The sequence below is a fragment of the Oryza glaberrima genome, chromosome 5 (genome assembly GCF_000147395.1).
Source record: "Oryza glaberrima chromosome 5, OglaRS2, whole genome shotgun sequence".
NCBI lineage: Eukaryota > Viridiplantae > Streptophyta > Magnoliopsida > Poales > Poaceae > Oryza > Oryza glaberrima.
Genome location: NC_068330.1, coordinates 25,250,223 through 25,271,860, shown reverse-complemented (window position 1 = coordinate 25,271,860; position 21,638 = coordinate 25,250,223). Strand labels below are relative to the sequence as shown.

At 46.8% G+C, this 21,638-nt stretch overlaps 3 protein-coding genes across 4 annotated transcripts; 2 read left to right on the top strand and 1 right to left on the bottom strand.

Moving 5' to 3' along the window:
- The first annotated feature begins 3,222 nt into the window (after positions 1–3,222).
- Positions 3,223–4,141, top strand: LOC127774339 (uncharacterized). The gene has a single exon (XM_052300565.1). The coding sequence runs from the start codon at positions 3,362–3,364 to the stop codon at positions 3,893–3,895; it is 534 nt and encodes a 177-aa protein (XP_052156525.1). The 5' UTR covers positions 3,223–3,361; the 3' UTR covers positions 3,896–4,141.
- A 1,162-nt stretch (positions 4,142–5,303) lies between these two features.
- LOC127772609 (probable 2-oxoglutarate-dependent dioxygenase AOP1) lies at positions 5,304–7,823 on the top strand. The gene is made up of 3 exons (XM_052298558.1): positions 5,304–5,742; positions 5,836–6,157; positions 6,766–7,823. The coding sequence occupies exons 1-3, from the start codon at positions 5,348–5,350 to the stop codon at positions 7,006–7,008; spliced, it is 960 nt and encodes a 319-aa protein (XP_052154518.1). The 5' UTR covers positions 5,304–5,347; the 3' UTR covers positions 7,009–7,823.
- Positions 7,824–9,902: 2,079 nt separating this feature from the next.
- LOC127772608 (zinc finger CCCH domain-containing protein 39) lies at positions 9,903–12,375 on the bottom strand. Of its 2 annotated transcripts, none has more exons than XM_052298557.1 (3): positions 12,264–12,375; positions 11,001–11,733; positions 9,903–10,868 (listed from the first exon to the last, which is right to left on the bottom strand). In XM_052298557.1, exons 2-3 carry the CDS (start codon positions 11,703–11,705, stop codon positions 10,530–10,532), a joined length of 1,044 nt encoding a protein of 347 aa, XP_052154517.1. In that variant the 5' UTR covers positions 11,706–11,733; positions 12,264–12,375; the 3' UTR covers positions 9,903–10,529. The 2 variants fall into 2 exon arrangements, with proteins under 2 accessions (XP_052154517.1, XP_052154516.1); XM_052298556.1 differs by having other exon boundaries at positions 9,904–10,868; positions 11,001–11,739.
- Between the last annotated feature and the right edge of the window lie 9,263 nt (positions 12,376–21,638).

Sequence of the window (21,638 nt, the reverse complement as noted above, 5' to 3'; positions counted from 1 at the left end):
TTTTGACTAATAAACTTTGGGTCTCTAAACTTTAGATGTGTAAACTTGAGGTGTATGGCAATGTTTGGCTAATGGGAAATAGAAATGATTTCCCACCCACAAAAAGACATCTTTAAATCCTAACCATTCATTCTCCCTCTTTCATTTAACCCTAACCCTTCATTCATTTCCCAATTCCAATCCCACCCTCCATTTCCCATTATCCAAACACACCCTATAAACTTTAGGTGCATAAATTTGCTAAGATAGGAAAGTAATGCGGTGCCAAAAAAGGAAACCAGGTGGAGGGAGAGAGAGGGGGAGGGGGGAGGGGATCTGATCGCTACCTGATGGGTCGGGCGATCGATCACCCATTAGAGCAGGTACAATAACGTGATTAAGCTGGCTCCAAATTTTCTCTCACCTTCCCAATCCTAGATTAAGCTAGCAAAATTGAAGAGAGAGAAACGAGCAGGCGCTTAACTTGGCGCCGGGCGCTAGCGCTTCATCCGACGCCGCACCGCTCGCATGCAGCCCACGAAGGCTTTTAACGCTCGCATGCAACTCACAACAGCTGGTATATTCCTACAAGTATTTAATGCTTTTGTGCTTTAACCAAGACAGCTTATAGCCAACTTATAGCTAGCTTGTTATATGAGTTGGCTCTTAAGTTAGCTCTACCTCACTTGACAAAATTTTGGAGATATCTGCTAGCTACACTATTGACTTTCGCTGATTGAGAGATAAAAATCGGATTAAGGGAGTCTTACTAGACTTTTTCCTTGAGAAACCAGCAAAACTAATTCCTCAGCCCACCACGCTGCATCCTTTTAAGACTCCCGTGGTAGCCAGCTATGGGTCATAAAACGCTCAACAAGGTCCAGCTATGGGTCTGTAAGCGGGCTCTAAATTAATGTGGAATACGTAGGTATGCACGAATCCACTTGGGTGTTAAATAAGGGTCCTCCAGTATGGAAAACGAAACAGTCTATTAGTACGTGATTCATTAAGTATTAGCTGTTTTTTAAATAAATTGATCAATATGATTTAATATGATTTTTTTAAAACAACTTTCGTATAGAAACTTTAAAAAAACGCAGCATTTAGTAGTTTAAAAGGCGTGCGCGTGGAAAACGAGGGAGATGAGTTGAGAAAATTGTGATAAGAACACAACCTAAGTGGGTAACCCGTAGTCCTCATGTCGTGATCTGGCTTGCCACATTTAGGGATACAAGTGGGTCAACCCATAAACTTATTTATGGGAGCATCTATCCATTTGTCGGGTGATTACTAATAACCCGTAGGATATCAACTAATTTTACTTATAAGTGGTTTCGCGGGTTGGTCCACTTACATCCCTTGGAATACGGCCCATCTATCGGCTTGCGTGAAGATTATACTATCTCCGTCCCAAAAATAAGTGCAACCGTAGAAATTCGTGTCCAACGTTTGATTGTCCGTCTTATTTGAAAATTTTATGATTTTTTTTTAAAAAATAGTCACACATAAAATACTATTCATGTTTTATCATCTAATAACAATAAAAATAGTAATCATAATTTTTTTTAAATAAGACAAACGGTCAAACGTTGGAGATGAATAGTACAAAATTTCACTTATTTTGGGACGGAGGGAGTAGTACACATGTCCTCCACTCTAAAATAAGTTCATTATTTATCCAGCATCTCACAAGATATAGATCATAATACTCTTAGTTTCTTAAATAATGTAATTAGTTTCCTTTTATTTATTTTTAATATATTTATTTTTCATTTTTATAAATCTCAATACAATAATTACTTGAAGATAAATTTATTTTGGGATAACCGGTTAAACGGTTAGAGCTAAAAGTGAACTTATTAGTGTACGTGATTCTCCTGTGAACACGAGCACCAGTATAAATATGTTTAGTTTACGTTAAAATTGAAAGTTTGATTAAAATTGGAACGATGTGACGGAAAAGTTAGAAGTTTGTATGTGTAGGAAGTTTTGATGTGATGAAAAAGTTAAAAGTTTGAAGAAAAAGTTAAGAACTACTTAAACCAGTCCTTCGAATTAGGTACGACTGAATCAGTGGCGAATTGGCGGCGTTTTACGCTGCCCGATTGGCCTGGGGGTTTGAGTACAAATATGTACCTGACAAGTTTACAATAACGAACCACAAGTCCAACCGCGATCGCACGTACAATGCAAAACGCATGTAACCCTTGCACGCGTATTAATTAGTGCATTTTGCTTCTTTAAACAGGAGGCACCGCCACGCCACAAAAAGGTGATATAACCTGACGAAAATTCCATCACGGACGCCGTGCGATGGCCGTGGTTCCGTCCAAACACCGGAGCCCCAAAACGTCAAAACCTGCGTCTGATTGCCATGACCCGGAAGCCTTTTAATTTTCTGTACTGTCGTCGGCCAACGCAGCCAGTTAGACCCACGTCAGCGCCATTCAAGTCCATTCCTCCGTCACCATGTTTGCACCTGCTAGCTGAGATTAACAAACGTGAAACGTGTACTCGAGTCTATGGCAAATCGTGCACAATTTTTTAAGGTGGGTGATGCATGCGTCGTCAGTTTTAATTTGAGCATTTGAAACACAAGCTGCTGACCTGATCCCTAAACCTGAATACTCAACTCTCAACTTTTCAGTGAACAGATTATTCGGCGATGATGACTCCTGGTATTTGTCTGACCACGTGCATAATGCATTAGTAATTCGTAACGTCACTAATACTTTGACCACCAATTCTAGATGTCATCCAGTTCTGATAATGCACGCGCGAACCATCCAGGTAATATCAAATGTGATAACACAAGACTTTTCCAAGTAATAAGCTAGTAGTTTCAGCTGACCATTAGTCACAAACAAAGTGAAATTAAACAAGCAAGAGAATCTTTCCATCGTTCAAACTACCACTAATTCAAGCTACTGCGTTCTAGTCTTCTAGACGTTCAACGTACACCACATCCCTTTCCCGTTAACTTGGGCCATGCAGTGATGCAGTAGACGGCGCCGTGGGCGAGACAACGACCACCACGCCACAGCGCGCGAGCGCGACCATCACCAACCGGTGCGCACCGCAGGGTCGCGATTCGCGAACTCGCTTACGTGCCCTTCTCCACGACGCGACGCGACGCGAGCGAATCCCCACCGCGTCGCGCTCGTCTCGTTACCGCGCGCTCCTACTACTCCCCACCAACCACGCCCCCACTCCTCTCCGCTGCTTAAAGAGCAAGCCCCCGCATCGGCGTTTCACCAAACCAAAAAACCAAAACCAAACGCGACGCCTCAGCTTTCTCCTGCTCCTCCTGCCACTCACCAACCCAACCCAACCCAGCGCGCAAAGCAGCAGCAGCTGACGACGAGAGAGAGGTCGTCGATCGATGGAGGTGGAGGCGTTCCCGATACGGTTCACGAGGGGGATACGGTCGCACTGGGGGAGGCGCAAGTACCAGCGGCTGGAGGCGGCGAACGGCGGCGGGAAGGCGATCAGGGCGACGCAGCAGCTGGGCGGCGCGCGCCGCGGCGGCGGGGGGTGGGGGCTGCGGCTGCGGCGGCTGCTCCGCGTGCGCGTGCGCGTGGCGAGGGCGTGGCTGTCGTCCCCGGCGCGGCTGCTGGCGCGGATCCGCGACGCGTACGTGGGCGGCATGCTCGCCGTGTCGAGGAAGGCGTCGGGCATGGCGCTGCCGAACGCGCCCGAGGGGCTGTGGCCCAGGCGCGTGCCGCGCCGGAAGCAGCTCCCGGCGGCGCGGCCAGGGCAGCTCACCGACTTCGAGCAGAGGCTCGTCGTCGAGATATACAAGTCCATCGTCGCCTCCAAGGAGCTCACCACCATGCTCCACCACTCCACCGCGCACCTGCCGCAGCAGCACAACACCACGGCGCCGGCGTCTAGTGGCCAGCTGCTAGTCAATTAGCGTGCTGTCTGTATCAACCATCGACATGGAAACTGAACCGCGAGAGCTCCTGCAAGTTCGTTTGCTCGATCGCTGCTCATGTTGATGATTATTACTACTGCTGTTTCTTCCTTGTAATTTGTAAGAAGTATTAGTTAGGACAAGATGATGATGTACACTTAATTTCTACCTGGTGCAAATCACCATGCCGCCGCGAGTATGTTTAATTTCGTAACCAAGAAATCGATCAAGCAAAGTTCGTGCCTCGGCCGCCTTGTTCTTGTTCTTCTTTCATCTTGTATGCTTGTTACTTAAACCAATCCTCGCCATCTCAGAGGGTTGATCACCATAGTGAAAAAAAAAAAAAGAGAGACAATGTCACTGTCATGGTAAACCCTACCACTATCACTGGCTTCGTCGCTGCAGCCTCTGCGGTCAAACTTCAACACATCAAAATCATGTGTTTTGACAAAATGAGACGTGGAAATTACAGACGAAAATTCTCTGTGACCAAAACATGCTATTGGAAAATTTTGGAACAAATGCTTACCTGTTGGCTCATGATCTTTTTTTTTTAATCTAAAGTTTCTTCACCGTCAACGCATGCACGTGGGATTCCTCATGTTCTAATGTTACAAGTAAAATCTGGCCGCTCGCTTGTTCATCTAGAAGCTTTAATCAAGACTTGACTCAACTGAGGCTAGACAATTATTCTATCATGCGTCACGCAGTTCGTCAGGCCTTTGTTTATTGGATCGGTGCAGTTCGTTAGGCTGGCTTGCCTCCATCCGTTTTTCAATAGATTAGCTGAAGATGCTAATCGAAATGTCAGGTCTACCTAGAGCAACAGAGATTGATTCTTTTGTCCTGTCAGGCGAGGTAATCTGCTTTCACCATACAGTCAGCCTCTAATTTGTCGTTCCTCCAACTATTGCTCACGAAATTACTGCTAAAATCCTAGTGTAAAATCACAGCGTTTTAAACGGGTGGCACATGAATTTTGCAGCATTTTGGTTGCAGTGCCCTGAATAATACCCCAAGGTTTTAAGTTTAAATTTTCACATAAGCGAATTTTAAATTGAGTTGTTTGCGGGGCTAAGTTCTTAATTTAAATGGCTGCATATATCCGCTTAGATGTAAAGGCTAGGAAACAAATACTTTTCTCTAAATTTTTTTAAAAAAACTAATTTTGCAGCATTTTGACACAAATCCTTAGCTTAGCTTTGGAGGTCTGGTCAAGTCATAGAAGAACACGGCTACATTTGCTACGGCCCATTTGTCTTCTGTCATGTGCTATGAGTAAGCAAGGCCTTAGGCCTGAGAAAACAAAGCCCAGCCTGAATTCCAGCCCGTCCAATGTACCCACGAGGCTACGACGTCAAGTAGTCAACACTGGCTGCTGTCGCCTATCGCCATTAACGTGGAAGAAAGAAGGAAGCGAGCTCTTGCTGGGACAGTGTCACCGTGAACACGATGGGCGGCGAGGCGGCACAGCTCACACCGGCCAGGATCGACTTCTCCGGCGTGGACCCGGCGGCACCGGGGACCGGGCGGTGGGCGGAGGTGCGCGCCGAGGTGATGGGCGCGCTCACCACCCACGGCTGGTTCGACGCGCACTACCCGCAGCTCACGCCGGAGCTCCGCGCCAGCCTGTTCGACGCCGCCGTCCGGCCGCTCTTCGCGCTCCCCGTCCACGCCAAGCGCCGCAACCACTACGGCCCCGAGAAGCCCTTCCACGGCTACCTCGGCGGCCTCCCGGGCCTCGACTCCTACGAGAGCCTCGCCATCGCTGACGGCCTCAAGCCCGAGAGCGTCCGCGCCTTCGCCGACCTCGTGTTGCCCCGCGGCGCCAACGACGACGGCTTCTGGTAAGCAAACCAATCCCTCGCGTCGCATCCCCCATTCCATTCTCCTCAAATCTTGTTCAAGATTTGGCCAATTTGCTCTGCAATGACACACAGTGAGATCGTCAATGGCGCGGCGAAGCGCATCGCGGATCTGGAGGGGATGGTGCGGCGGATGATCCTGGAAGGGCTCGGCGTGGCGGAGCACCACGAGGCGCAGGGCGAGCCCTTCTGGCACCTGTTCCGGATGTCCGAGTACAGGGCGCCCAATTCCGACGAGAAGGTGACCGGGTACATCGCCCATCAGGACACCAACTGGCTCAGCATCGTGTGCCAGAACGAGGTGAATGGGAACGAGATGCGGACCAGGGACGGCGAGTGGGTCCTCGTCAAGCCGTCGCCGACGTCGCTCATCGTCAACGTCGGCAATGCTCTCCGGGTAAGCATCAGTGTAAATTCTACCATGTGACACTGATAATGCTGTACAAAAAAAAAAGTTTGTTTCCCCATCATTTTTGGATCGAGGATTTGGTGGATTGGCGGTCACAGACAGTAGCTAAGTGAGACTGGTGATGTTGTGGATATCGAATGTGTAAGCAACATTCTTAGTCCGTAGTTAATGTTGCTTACTCATTGTTAGCCCGGCGAAGAATGTATAAGCAACATTTTGCTGGGATGGCCGTAAGATTGAGGGGAAAATGTGTAAGCAACATTAACTACGGACTAACTGAATTCCAGAAATTCAGCAAACATTCTGAAAAAAAAAACATTGTAAAACACAGTAGTAGATGTCAATGGGTCCGTTCCTAACAAATTACAGAATGTGACTCTTCTGCTGCTAGCTGCAACCTTTTTTCAGTTTCAGGCATTCCATGTTTGATACGACAAGAAATGTAGGGATAATTTGTTTGAGTATACATGCATTCCATTATACTTACCACACGTACACACTTCAACACTCACCTGATAATTGATGCTCGTCCTTAATCCTTTAAGAGAAGCATATCTCACACATTCCTTTTTCTTTCGTTTTTTCACAATTTTCAGGCATGGACAAACGACCGTCTGCACGCGCCATTTCACCGGATAATGGTGAGCGGGCATGCCACGAGGTACACCTGCATGCTCTTCTCCGTCCCCAATTTCATGATCCAGATACCTGACGAGCTCGTCGACGAGAGCCACCCTCCCCGTTTCAAGACGCATGACAACGACGATTTCATTCGCTTCTGCGTTTCTGAAGAAGGAGCTCGCCACGAGGATAAACTCAAGGCCTTCTGTGGCTTATAGCCTATAGGCAACATCAGAATATGTGAAATTATTATCATGATTAATATTTGTGATGAACAATTGGTTGTGCAAATGATTTAATCAAAGAATTAGTTTGAATAGATGTGTGGATGTTGGTGTGAGTGTGTGTGACTAATGTGGGTCAGGTTGTGATATATGTTCCCAGAAACGGTTGTTTTGTTTGATTATGTGCAGGTGACTTGAGGTCAGCCTTTATCAATGGTGAGGACTGAGTCTATGTTCAGGGAGGAACAGAGGTCTAGTGCGGTCGGGATACCATGTGAGAAGGTGACTAGAGTCAGGATTCTTGGAGGTCAACTTCGGTCAACTTCGGTCAACGGTGGGGATTAGGACTAAACTCAGGGAGGAGTTGATGTCCAGACGGTGAAGGATACCGAGTGACGAAGTTGGATACGAGATGGCATACGATGGATGAACATCGTGTGGGAGATATCTTTGCAACGGGCTTCACGAGGTGTGCATGCAAGCGTCGGTGTTCGCGAGGAGGAACGAGAGAAGGTAGAGATGTTCATGCACGGTGGAGTGCATGGTTGCTACAGTACTTGTGGTAGTGTAGCGTGGCATGTGTGCATGCAGTATGTATACATGTGTTTGTGCTTGGATCAGTGGATGCTGTCGGCTTGGGAGGCAGTTGGAGGTAGAGCGCAGGAGATGTCCGACTCGGTCGGGATCGGTTGCGGCTGTAGTTTGAGAGTTTGGATATTGGAATTGATTTAGAAATTAAGGATTAAGTCCTAGAGGAACTAGGAGTTCTACACCTACTTTAAGTAGGGGATTTTCTGTGGTATAAATAGAGAGGGAGCGTGAGGCTTCCTGGTATCGGTTTTAGGAAGCCGAATTTGACAGATTAGATAGGGTTTCGTGAGAAACTTTTAAGGGGTGCTGTGGCTGCACCTTGTGAACAATAAAGATCATATTCAATCATCAAGGCATCGACGATTTATTCCGGTTTCGTAAGTTTTATGTTTATGTTTGGTTTCGGTATTAACTTGTGATTATTCGTTTTGCCGCGATTTTGTTCAAGTTAATCCATCCAAAACCTTTCTAATACTTCATAGATCACATCTGGAAAGTTTCGTTGATTGGTTCTTGTTAGATTTGAATTTGCTTAAGTTTTAGGTTTTGTTCCAATTTGCTGAAATTTTGATACAGTTGACTTTCGAGGGTGTTTTCTCTTAAACCGTTTATTATTTTGCAAATCCCTCCGATGAGTTGTTCCTTAGTTTGTCTCGTTTATTCTAGCAAGTTTGCAACTCGATCTAATGGTTGGTCTAAGAGAAATCGTGTTTTTACCGAAGCGCTGTTGTGCTGTTTTCAAGCTGACGGTCAAACCGCGAGAGGACTTGCGATCAGACCGGTTAGTGTTCGGTCAGACCGACCCTAGTAGGTCGGATAGACTGCCAAACGTGTGTTCCATTGGCTTCTGAGGTTGGGGTGTGTTTTGATCTATTAAGATTCGATTATTTGACTTCCGCTGACGTAATCTACCATTCACCCCTCTCTGTTAGGTTTGGTTACTTGTGTTCGATCCTATAGAATCTGCAGCTGGTTGATCCCCAATAAGTGCACTGTCAAACAAAGTAACCCTGGACATCTTGCACAGGTCAAATAGGACATCGATTTTGTGCTGCGTTTTGTACTTCGGGAAGAGTTCAATACCGTGGCGTGCTGTATGTGAACTTTGTTCACCATCTTACAGCATAGCAGCAGCCTTGTGATGAACATGACCACAGCATTGTCTATTTGGTCGAACACCTGGCTGGCATGCCCAATGAGGCCCATCTTCATATACAGAACTACAGATCGATCAACTAGCTCTGGCTGCTGACAAAAACAACCCCAAGTCGCAGTACCTGAAATAAAGAGGAGTTTGGGGTTTTGACCCCTTTTATTACTCATTTTGATTTATTTTTATCTTTACCTTTTTTTTAATAAACTTATAGTTGTATGTCTTATGACAAAAGGCAGAGATGTAATCTATTTCCACTATTTAAAAAGTCGCAGTACCTGACAGCAAGGTTAACTGATTCGTGAAGCCAATCAGTATTAACTGGTTTTCGTATAAGTCAGTTTTTACCGACTTTCTATCAGTTTTCCGTAAACCGGAGAGGAGCAGTTTTTAGGGTGTGTTTAGGTCACACTAAAATTGAAAGTTTGATTGAAATTGGAACGATGTGACGGAAAAGTTGGAAGTTTATGTGTGTAGAAAAGTTTTAATGTGATAGAAAAGTTGAAAGTTTGAAATTAAACCCTGCCTGGCATTGCGCCTGCCTGCACAGAACCAGAAGGTGGTCACCGGGCGCGACCATGACCGTGCCGGAGCGAGTTATCCGGCTTGGCCTGACGTGGAGCAACGCGCGGTAAGCCTCGGTCGCCCGGCAGAACAACTGTCCAGGGTCCACCCATCACAATACTCGTCGAGTTCAAAGTCATTATTTGAGACAAAACACACGCTCAGAAAATTCACAAGGCACCAAAAATCCAAAGTTTACGCATTACCAGTATCACAGGTTTTGTCCGCAGAAAGCAACGTAAAATACTCCCATTGCAATGCAGTTATACACAGGTGCAGGCATAAAGTAGAAACAGAATGGCATCACGCACCGAAGCTTCACATCATCTTCAGTAGTGTAGCACTGAAGAGTGAAGACATCTGAACAAATCTCATAAGACGCAGGATGCAAATAACAACAAAGTGTATACTTAACTATCCATCATATGTCAATCTTTAGTTAGACAGCAAGATCTTAAGTCCTTCTCTGCCTTAGTTAAAGAAGACAGACAAATCACCAGGCAGCACACACACCAGGCAATGCAGTCATGCACTGACAGGCTTCAATTCAAGTTCATCAACTCAAAAGTATATAGTAATTCATTACATGCGCCGCCAAAAAAAAAAAAGTAATTCATTACATGAATGAGCATAGAGAAAGTGGACACAAAATGGCACCAATGCCTCAGTTCAAGTTCACCAAAAAGTATAATTCATTACTTCAACTGCCAATAAAACATTACAACTGAAGAATGAAGATGCCTGAACCCTCACCATACAAGTGTTCCAACACATCAATCAAATTGCAAATAACAGCCTTCAGGCACTTTCATAGCGTACAAGTGTTCAATACATAATTCAGATATCCAAATAACAGCCTTACTTACATGAGTCCAACAATTTGTCACCCGGTTTGCTTAAAACGAAACAAGGAAACAAGATCACAATAACCTATATAACAATATAAACCATAGGACAAAATAACCCCCAATGTAATAACTAATAACTCACATATCTGACCACAACTTAATAGCTAGAACTCTCTAGTATTCACATTTCGCCTGTGTGCTAATTGTATAATTCAGTTCTCATTTGCTTTGTGCAACTAAATAGTATACCTTATTTACGGCCTCTTCTTTTTTCCCCCTCTTTTCATGTCATTGTCAAAGAGAGAGGAGATTAGGAGGGAGTGAGAGAGTGGCGATCGGTGATGGACTGACATGTATGATCAATGGCCGAAGGAGAAGCGGTCGGCGGGGGTGATGGAGTGGCGGAAGTGGCAGCGGTGGCCGTAGGGGCAGACGCCGCCGGCGAGCACCATGCGGCAGACCTGGGTCTTGTAGCGAGGGTGGCGGATGACGGGGCGGAGCTCCGCGACGCCGTGGGCGAACTGGCACTGGTCGCCGTAGGGGCAGGCCCCGGTCTCCTCCCACTTGTTGCACAGCTCCGTCTTGAACATGCCCTGGTTGTACACCTCGAACTCCAGCCCACCCATGGGCGGCTCCTCCTTCACACCAACCTTGTGCTCGCCTCCCTCCGCGCCGTCAATGCCCACGAACACGCGCTGCTGCTTGCATTGTCGCATCAAGAACATCGTACTAGTTAGGATTGGGATTTTGGATTGAGCACTGGAGTTAGTGCACTGCAACAGTGGGAGCCAGACACAACACAATGGAGGAATTGGGGGATTTGGTCTCACCGAGCCGACGTTCACCGGCTTCGACACGCGATGCTTGCCACCCTGGTTCAGCTTCTGGTATCCGGTCGAACGGATGGAGATGCTCTTCGGAAGAACAGCCTGCTTCTCGGGCACGGCGACGGGATTCATCAGTGCGGCCGGTGGCGACTGCGGCGGAGGAGGAAGAGCTGGCACGGTCTGCTCCTTGGGGAGGCGGAGGCGGCGGAGGTCACCGGCGAGGGCGATGGCGGAGCTCTGCCTTCCGCCGAACTTGGCGATGCGGCACGCCAGGTCGTTGTTGGCGACGCGGAGCTCGGCGTTCTCTTGACGGAGCGCGGCCGCCTCGTCCGCGGCATCGGCGAGGTGGGAGAGGCAGAGCTCGAAGCGGTTGGCCATCTCCTGGTACTGGAGCGCGAGGTGGGCGAGGTGGAGACGGTGCTCGGTCGCTGCCGCTGCCGCTGCTGCTGCCCCCGCACCATCTCCATCGTCGACGACGGAGTCGGAGGAGGACGAGCAGTGGGAGAACGAGGCGGCGCGCCGCGGCGGCGGCGGCGGCGACAGCACGCGGGTAGGGCTGAAGGGGGAGTAGCAGCCGTAGAAGAGATCTCCACCGTTGGTCAGCAGGTTGGGCGAGGAGAGCCGTTGATCTCCGCCGCCGAACGGCTTGGGGCCAAAGTCCGAGTAGAAGCGGCCTGGATGAGCCGGAGGTAGGAGAGCTTCCTGCATGGCGGCGATCTCCGCGAACAACTAATCCCTGCAACTAAACGGATCAAAATGTCAATGAAAATTCCAACAAAAATCACACTAAATTCTCCACACGAAGCGAACCAAAAAAAAAAAAAAGTAGAGATGCTTTCCACAGAATCTAGCGCTGAGAACAGGAAAATCGTATCATGGAAGCAATCAAAATCGCATTCGAAGCCACGATCTCATCCACAGTAACAACGAGAACAAGTGATCAACTAATTTCTAAATCGAGAACCAGACTGATTCGAAAAAAAAAAAAGCTAAATCCACGAACAAGCTTGGACAAAAACGCTGAACCGGATGCCTGATCGCGAAGAAAACGCTGAATCCACGAACAAAAACTAGTTTCTCACCAATGCAGCACGAGAAACAGCAAGCTTAGAAAAAAAAAAGCAAAATCGATCAAACTCGCATCCCAAGTGGAGCAGAACAGCACGCCCAACCCCCAACTATCCACTGATTAACTAACTAGTGGCGCAAGCGCAACCAAATCACCAAGCGGTTAACCCCAAGTGTAGATTGGATCAAGCAGCACACCTCTCGATTAGCGCTCACCACCCGGAGCCTTCGATTTTGAGAAGGATGATTTGGGGGAGAAGGGGATAGGGAGAGGAGGAGGGTGTCGTGGGGCTCGCGGCTCTGCCTCTGAATCTCTCTGGCAATCTGAAGAATGCAAGTGCTCTGCACCTGCGCATATATAGGCCGCCATTCCGTGCGGTGGATTCTGTGGGGCCGGTACGCAGTACACCCGCTCCGCGAAATGGAAGTACGTACTGTGTTGTACGAGAAATGGATCGCGCGCGGCGAACTGTTTCTTGCCGCGCGTGGGCGTGGCGGATGACGGTGTTTGGGATTTGGGAATTGGGCGCTGTGACCGCGGGTGTTTTGCACCCCTCTCATCCCGCTACGCGTACGCGCACACCAGCGAATACACCGCTTAACACACGCTCAAATAGAGATGAAGGCCAACAGTACTCGTTAATATCCTATTGAAAACACACCCATCGGCTTGTGTATTATATTTATGAGTAAATTTTACTTTTGAGTCACTTTTATTATCGGTATGTCTATCTGAATAACTCTTTAACCAATATTTTTGTTTTGGATCGGATAATCTTATCTTTATTGTATTTTGGACCACCATAGCTTTCTTACATATGAACAATCTCGATTATACTAACTCTTACTCGTTAATGAATTCCCAACCTATTTTCGACATATGAGATGTAGATCAATAGATGGATAAAGGAGGTAAGAGTGGTCCAAAGTGTCACAAAGTTACGATTATTGGTTAAAAGATGATCCAATATAAAATACCAGTAATAAAAGATGACACAAAGTAAGATTCACTCTATATTTTGGACATATCATAGTGGGGGTGAAGTTCTGTATCCAAGATTTCACCTCAGCATCGTTGGTGCTTTCCATTATTCCTAACTATTTTCAGTACGTTAATGCAGTATATCATTATTACAAGGTCCATGGTCAATTCTCAACTTGAAAAAAAAAACAAGCAGCATGCCTAACATATTCTTAACTCGATGCTCCATAACAAACAAATCATCGAGGGTCCACTCTGCAAAAAAATAATCCAGCAGGTAGCTGAGCTACTAGCAAAATATATCCCTTTGCACGTTAGACACACGACACAAAAACAACGGTATGCTAATATGCTACTCCTATCTAGTGCGGTTCTTGATGCAAGGGATCATTACAAAGCTTTGCTTGCTTGCTTTGCTTTTACGGGTCCGTCCCTCTCTCGGACTCCGATCGATTGATCAAGCGAGCTAACCAACGCCGTCTCGGGAAAGATAGTTAACCAACACATGTACAGAAAAAAGAATTAAGCCGTCACCTTCCCTTTTAACGTTGCTTCCTTGATACAGCTTTAACTAACTTGTCCCACCCATCTCATGCCATTGCCATGCACACGTACGAACGAACTACACACATCACCCACCCCGACCTCCAGGCTCCAGCTGCTAAAAAAATATTGGGGATTTTTTTTTTTGGCTCCTGCTGCCTCGCGATATGATCTCCCGTGGCCGCGACGCCCAAACGAATTCGTGAGGCTTTTTAGGTGCGTCGTCTCTGCTTTCGTTTGGCGGCGACGGCAACCGGGATCAGGTCGGCTAGCTTACACACATGTGCTCGGCGATCCAAATCAATCAGATTAGTTATGGACTTGTTTGTTGGTACGTGCGAGTGAAGACATGCACGCACGCGATGGCGAGCGCACTGATGTGCAGGTTGGACCTGAAATTAATTCAAGGGGATATGCATTAGTATTTCTTTTCAATGTTATTTTGTTTTTCAAGTTCCCTGGATTGGTAGTGTACTATTGTCCCTCTGCTCAAATTAAGCATGGTTATTTGGACATCGATTTCGTGCCGAAGATTTCAAATCATGCACTTGAAACGGGTAATTATGTGGCAGTACGATGTACGGATATGTCCATGAGAAACTTGTTGGAGCTGAACCATCACTGTAGCGTGCCAGAGGCTTTGTTATGGGCCTGGCCTGCTTACGTGGGCTGGTCGATGTCAATCGTGGGCCACGACCAGAGCCACAGCGATACGGCATAGGAAAAAGTACACCGAAGGTCCCTCAACTTGTTATCGAATTACAAAATCGTCCCCCAACCGTAAAACCAGATATATGACATCTCTTAACTTACAAAACCGTTCATTTTACATCCTTCGGTGGTTTTCACCCGGTTTTATTCGACGTGGTGGGTGAGTCAGTGTGGGACCCATGTGGGTCCCACATGTCAGGACACCCCCCTCCTCTCCCTTCCTCTCTCTCTCACTCATCTCCCTAGGCAGGCTAGCCAACAGAAAGATTTACAAAAATAGACCCTGCGGCCCTCCATTTGGGCGGCAAGCTGACGTGGCACACGGCGTCGTGACGTGCCGTGTGCGCATTTTGAGCTTAGACCCTTGGGGCTAAATGTAATTTTTGCCCTGCTAAAAAAAATTGACTAGTTCTTTTTGCATCTGGGCCCCTTGCCGCCCTTGCGAATTTTGCATGGAGGCTCCTTGCCGCCCAGACAGAGGGCGGCAAGGGGGCCACGTGCAAAAAATCGCAGCCCCCAAAACGACCGTCCTGCACCGTGTGCCACGTCAGCTTTTCGCTGATATAATATTTTTATAAATATTAAAAAATAAATCTAAAAATGAAAAAAATTAGTGTTCAACATCTACTCTGAAACAGTGCCAAATATTTCCTGCATCCTTCGTACGGCCCACAGCTAAATATATTTTGGCTACAAAATGTTGGTACCTAGAATGAAATTTAGATAACGAATATGGATAAACTTTTATCCAAATTCGTTGTCGAGTCTGTATATAATTTCTATTCAGATTAATTGTTCTAGTATGGATTAAATCTCATTTTAGATTACAACATTTTAAGACGATGATACCTTCAGAATAGACAAAATGCCAGGTAAAACCTCAATAATATAAAACTCGAAAATGTAAATGAAGTCTGCTCTGCCTTGTGAGGCTAGGCTGTCCAGGGAAGCAGGAACCAAGTCAAGCATGGACTGTAACATATCCATCGTGGCATCCAAAAAGCATGAATGAACAGGACAATCTGCAGAGTGCAGTTATCAAAGATACAGGGTATCTCAACTCCCCAATGTTGAGATGCATTGCAACTCTGCAAGTTCAGTAAAATTTAAAAGAAGCTTAGCATGAAGATTTATTATCACATATTGGCAGAAAAGGTGTCAACTGTAAGGCCTTTGTTGTATTTCTGCATAATCTGACCTTTAAGGCTGTCATAAATAGAACAGTATCTCAGTGCCTTATAATTAATGGAGAGCTCATAAGATAATCACACCTCACAATCCATGCACGTAAACTCGGTTCATACAAGTGAAACTCTCATCCATCAGAAATGTCTAAAACTATTATCCCATTTACAAGTGGGTACTATTTTTTTTTTTTATTATTATTATTATTAGTGGTTGTTCTTTCGTGTAAACACCATAAAGTATGAAGACTAGGTTAATGTACCACATGAGTAAATACCAACCTTAATACTGTTCCGTGAGTCTTTTTACCGGGTTTAACAGTTGAGAGAGTCGTTATACCCAATTTTTTTACGATTGAGGCGAACGATGATCGTACAGAGTCAAACAAGACTTTATTTAAAGCTTTTATCGATCGTAGTAGGCCAGGGCAAAATCACTTCTCTATCATTGCCCAACTGTTGATCCGCAAGTACGTTCAGCCCAATTACTAGCAACTTTGATTGTTTAGGCCCATATTTCTTGCAGGATACTGGATTGGAATAAGTTCATTCTAGGTCCCTCAATTTGTCGCCGAGTCCGAAATTCATCCCTTTAGTACAAAACCGGGTACAACACATCCTTCAACTTACAAAACCATGCAAAGAAGGTCCCTCGGCAGTATTGTACCTGGTTTCAGCTGACGTGGCGCCTATGTGGCTCCGTTGACTAGGTATTCATTCCACGTGGTATTGACGTGGCATTGACGTGGCGCTTACATTGCAATTCAATCCCTTAAAAAAAATAAAAATCATGGAGCCTACATGTCAGCTACATACAAAATAATAATGAATGGTGGGACCCATTTGGCCCCACATGTCATCCCTCTTCTCTCTATCTTCTCTCTCCCACCTAGGCAGACCAGGGTTGACTGGTTGAGCGGGATGGAGGCGACAGGCGGGGCGGAGCTGGACGGGCAGTGGCCGGAGCAGGCCAGTGGAGCTTATAGGATCGAGATGTCGACTAGAGGGGGGGTGAATAGGTGATTTAAAACTAAATGACACCTAATCAAAACTAACCTAAGTTGCTAGGCTTGGTAAGGGTCAACTCTAACTAAGCAACTAAGTTATGTTTTGCAAATCTAGGGTGATAGTGGCTCAATTATATCTCTAGGAAAGTAAATCACACTCCTATGTCAATGTTTAGCAATCCTAGGGTGATATGATCTCAAGTTTGTCTCTAGAAAAGTAAATTACACAAATGTAAATGCGACAATTAAATGAGACAAGGAGACACGAGATTTTTCACCGAGGTTCGGAAACTCGCCGGTTTCCTACTCCCCGTTGAGGCGAGCCCAACTCCACCGCTCAACCACGAAGCCTCCGCATGCCCCCTTCGTCAAGGGGTGGGCAACGCGGGAGCCGACCCACGGAGAGGACTACCCAAGCCTCGATCACTAGGGTAGTTCTTCCTTCACTCCGAAGGTGGTGAACTCCAAACCACTCACAAACCGGCACCGGGCCTCCTCCACAATCTTCTCGGAGAGGTCACCGGGCAACTTCTCCACAAGCCGCCTAGGAGGCGGCAACCTCCAAGAGTAACAAGCAATGACTCGGCGTGGAGATGACCAAGTGCCACACTAGCTCTACAATGGAAGCAAATGCACTCGACTCTTAGCTAATCAACCCTTTAACACTAGATGGATGAACACAAAGCTCAAGTGAGTGTGAGAGAGGTGTAAGGGGTGTATGCAATTGAATTGGGTGCCAAGAGAGCCCCCTTGCTGCTGGTGGGGGAGTATTTATACTCTCACCCACCAAAACTAGCCATTGGGGGCGAAATCCCCCAACTCTGTGCTCTGCCGGTCTGACCGGAGGTATGTGGCCGGTCAGACCGTGCTACTCTGCAACGGTTAGAAAACTAGCCGTTGTAGTGCTGTCAAAGGGCCCCATCGGCCTGGCCGGTCAGACAGGCCTCGGCTCGGTTAGACCGCCATCAGCTCGGTCTGACCGAATACGGCTCCCTCGGCTCTGTATCGGCCATTCCGAGCAGCACCATCCCGGCCTCCAGGGGGCCGGTCTGACCGCGCATGTGCCGCCGGTCAGACCGCCCGCTTGGGGCCGGTCAGACCGGCCAGGGCTCCAATGGTCCAATGGTCTAGATGTGGACATGATACTCTTAGTAGGATGAGAACATGCAACTTGCTTGCCGGCTTGACAAGCACTACAAAGCTTATCTTTCTCAAACTTTACATCTTTCAAGCCCACAACTAGATCACGTTTTGAAAGTTTGCTCAATTGATTGATGTCAACATGGGCTAGCCTTCTATGCCAAAGCCAACCCAAAGAAGTTTTTGCAACTAAACAAGTTTTCAAATTTACTTCACTAGAATTGAAATCAACCAAATAAAGATTTCCATATCTAAAACCTTTGAACACACAAGACTTGTCAAGAAGGCTAGAAACAATAACTTCTTGCGGGAAGAAAGTACATGACAAGCCAAGATCACAAATTTGAGCAACCGAAAGCAAATTGAAATTTAGAGATTTAACAAGAGAGACATTGTCAATTGACAAATCATTGGAGATAGCAATTTTACCTAACCCAATTACCTTTCCTTTGCTATTGTCTCCAAATGTCACTTTCTCTTGTTCATTCCCTCCTACTTCAAATGTGGTGAACATAGCCCTATCACCGGTCATGTGTTGAGTGCATCCACTATCAAGCACCCAATGGCTCCCACCGGTGTGGTAGTTCACCTACAAAAGAAGATCAAGCTCTTTTAGGTACCCAAACTTGTTTGGGTCCTTAGAGGTTAGAGACCAAAGCTTTGGGCACCCAAATGGCATTCTTTTTACCACCGAGTATAGGGGAACCCACATATCTAGCAACAATGCTACCATCATGAGCCTTCCTAAGCATATAATGAGAATCAAACATGCATGTTTTAGGAGGCTTACCACCGGGACAATCATTCACTAAATGCCCAACCTCACGACACTTGGAGAAATACTTACCATTGCTCTTGACAAAACGAGTGGCACGGTGAGAAGGTTTCGTACCCTTCTTTGGAATGAATCCAAGTCCCTCCTTGTTAAGGATGCACCGTTGCTCACTCAAAATCTTGTCAAGAGTGTTCTTACCCTTGAAGCACCTCTCCAAGCTCTTGTTGAGCTTAGCCACTTGCTCCTTAAGCTCATCGTTCTCAACAACAAATGAGGCATCACAAATAGAAACACAAGAGCTAGAGCTAGAGCTAGACATATCCACAAGATCATCACAAGAGGTAGAAATGCTAAATGATGCAACATGAGCAATATGGCAAGTAGCACTATCATCAAGCAAATCACAAGATATGTCAACATCAATGAGAGCTCCATGTTGAGTAGTGGAAAGGAGATTGTCATGAGCTTCCTTAAGCTTCTCATGAGAAATGGTGAGTCTCTCATAAGAAGTCTTTAGCTCCTCATACAAGACCTCCAAAGAAGCATGATCCTTCTTTAGGGCCTTGAACTTGACAATCTCCTTCTCACTATAAGCATGGAGCTCCTCAAACATACTCACAAGCTCATCATAGGAAACATCATCACAATCATCATCACTCTCACTATCACTAAGAGATGTTACCTTAGAAGAGCCCTTTGCCATTAGACAAAGTGGAGCGAAGAGTGATGGAGCCTCCTTGATGGCAACAACGGCCATCTTCTTCTTCTTGGAGCTTGCATCATCACCATCTTCTTCCTCGGACCCGGATGAGGCGGAGCTCTCCTCATTTGAGTCCCATTCCCCGATGAAGGCCTCAATCTTCTTGCCTTCCTTCTTGAGCTTCTTCATGAGCTTGTAGCCTCCACTCTTATTCTTGGATGACTTGTCTCCATCATCATCCTTGGAAGGGCACTTGGAAGCAAAGTGTCCTTTCTCACCACACTCAAAGCACCTCAAGTTGGAGAGAGTCTTGTTGGGTCTTCTATTTCTTCTCCTATTTGAGTTGGAGCCCCTTCCTCTCTCCTTTCTCCTTCCCAAGAGATCATTGAACCTTCTAGCAAGAAGGGCAATCTCTTCCTCCAAGTTCTCATTGGCTTCATTCACCTTGCCCTTGCCCTTGTCTTCAATTTCGGCTTGGAGAGCAATGCACTTCTTGGAAGGTGAGGCTTCCTCCATCTCCTTCTTCTTCAACTTGTACATGTCATTGGTGTTGATCTTCCCCAAGAGGCTTGCCGGTGTCATCCTTGACATGTCGGAGTTGATGAGCATGGTAACAAGGGTCTCATACTTCTCCGGTAGAGCCCTAAGCATCTTTTGGGCAACCTCAAGATTGGTATAGTTTGCCCCAAGCCCCTTGAGATCATTCACAATGATATTGAGCCTTCCATACATGTCATTCACACTCTCATGAGGCAACATGGAGAATGTCTCATATTGGATCTTGAGGAAGTGAAGCTTGGCATCCTTATACTCACTTGTGCCCTCATGGATCTCCGCCAACTTGTTCCAAATCTCATATGCGGTCTCATGGTTGCTCACTCTATCAAACTCCTCTTGGCTCAAAGAGTTGAATAAAGCATTCATGGCTTGGGCATTGAGTTGGAGGTTGCGGTGATCAATCTCCGTCAAGGGCGTGCCGGTGATAGCAAAGCCTACATCCACAATACTCCAAATATGGAAGCTCATAGCCTTGAGGTGAGTAGACATTTTAATTTTCCAAGTGGAATAGTTTGTGCCATTAAACATGGGAGCCTTCCCTACATGGTTCACCTCGTTCGATATTTTCTCTCTAGGCGGTGAAGCTCAATCAAGAGAGACCAAGCTCTGATACCACTTATAGGATCGAGATGTCGACTAGAGGGGGGCGTGAATAGGCGATTTAAAACTAAATGACACCTAATCAAAACTAACCTAAGTTGCTAGGCTTGGTGAGGGTCAACTCTAACTAAGCAACTAAGTTATGTTTTGCAAACCTAAGGTGATAGTGGCTCAATTATATCTCTAGGAAAGTAAATCACACTCCTATGTCAATGTTTAGCAATCCTAGGGTGATATGATCTCAAGTTTGTCTCTAGAAAAGTAAATTGCACAAATGTAAATGCGACAATCAAATGAGACAAGGAGACAAGAGATTTTTCACCGAGGTTCGGAAACTCGCCGGTTTCCTACTCCCCGTTGAGGCGAGCCCAACTCCACCGCTCAACCACGAAGCCTCCGCACGCCCCCTTCGTCAAGGGGTGGGCAAGGCGGGAGCCAGCCCACGGAGAGGACTACCCAAGCCTCGATCACTAGGGTAGTTCTTCCTTCACTCCGAAGGTGGTAAACTCCAAACCACTCACAAACCGGCACCGGGCCTCCTCCACAATCTTCTCGGAGAGGTCACCGGGCAACTTCTCCACAAGCCGTCTAGGAGGCGGCAACCTCCAAGAGTAACAAGCAATGACCCGGCGTGGAGATGACCAAGTGCCACACTAACTCTACAATGGAAGCAAATGCACTTGACTCTTGGCTAATCAACCCTCTAACACTAGATGGATGAACACAAAGCTCAAGTGAGTGTGAGAGAGGTGCAAGGGGTGTATGCAATTGAATTGGGTGCCAAGAGAGCCCCCTTGCTGCTGGATCCCCCAACTCTATGCTCTGCCGGTCTGACCGGAGGTATGTGGCCGGTCAGACCGTGCTACTCTGCAACGGCTAGAAAACTAGCCGTTGTAGTGCTGTCAGAGGGCCCCATCGGCCTAGCCGTTCAGACCGACATGGGGTGGCCGGTCAGACAGGCCTCGGCTCGGTTAGACCGCCATCAGCTCGGTCTGACCGAATACGGCTTCGTCGGCTCTGTATCGGCCATCCAGAGCAGCACCATCCCGGCCTCCAAAGGGCCGGTCTGACCGCGCATGTGCCGCCGGTCAGACTGCCCGCTTGGGGCCGGTCAGACCGGCCAGGGCATGCCGGTCAGACCGCCACTATGTGGCCGGTCTGACCGCCCCTGGTCAGGCCGACCCCAGTGAAGAGTGTGTGTGTGAAGAAATGTGAGCAAAGTCTAAATGCATAATGACCTAATGTGGCAATTAAAATCATCTCTTTGCTAGGTCATTACCCCTCTTAATAGTACGGCGAAACTAAAAATAAACTAGCAAATTTGATCGCCCTACACCTCGATCAATTCTAAATTAAAGCGCTAGTTTTACCGT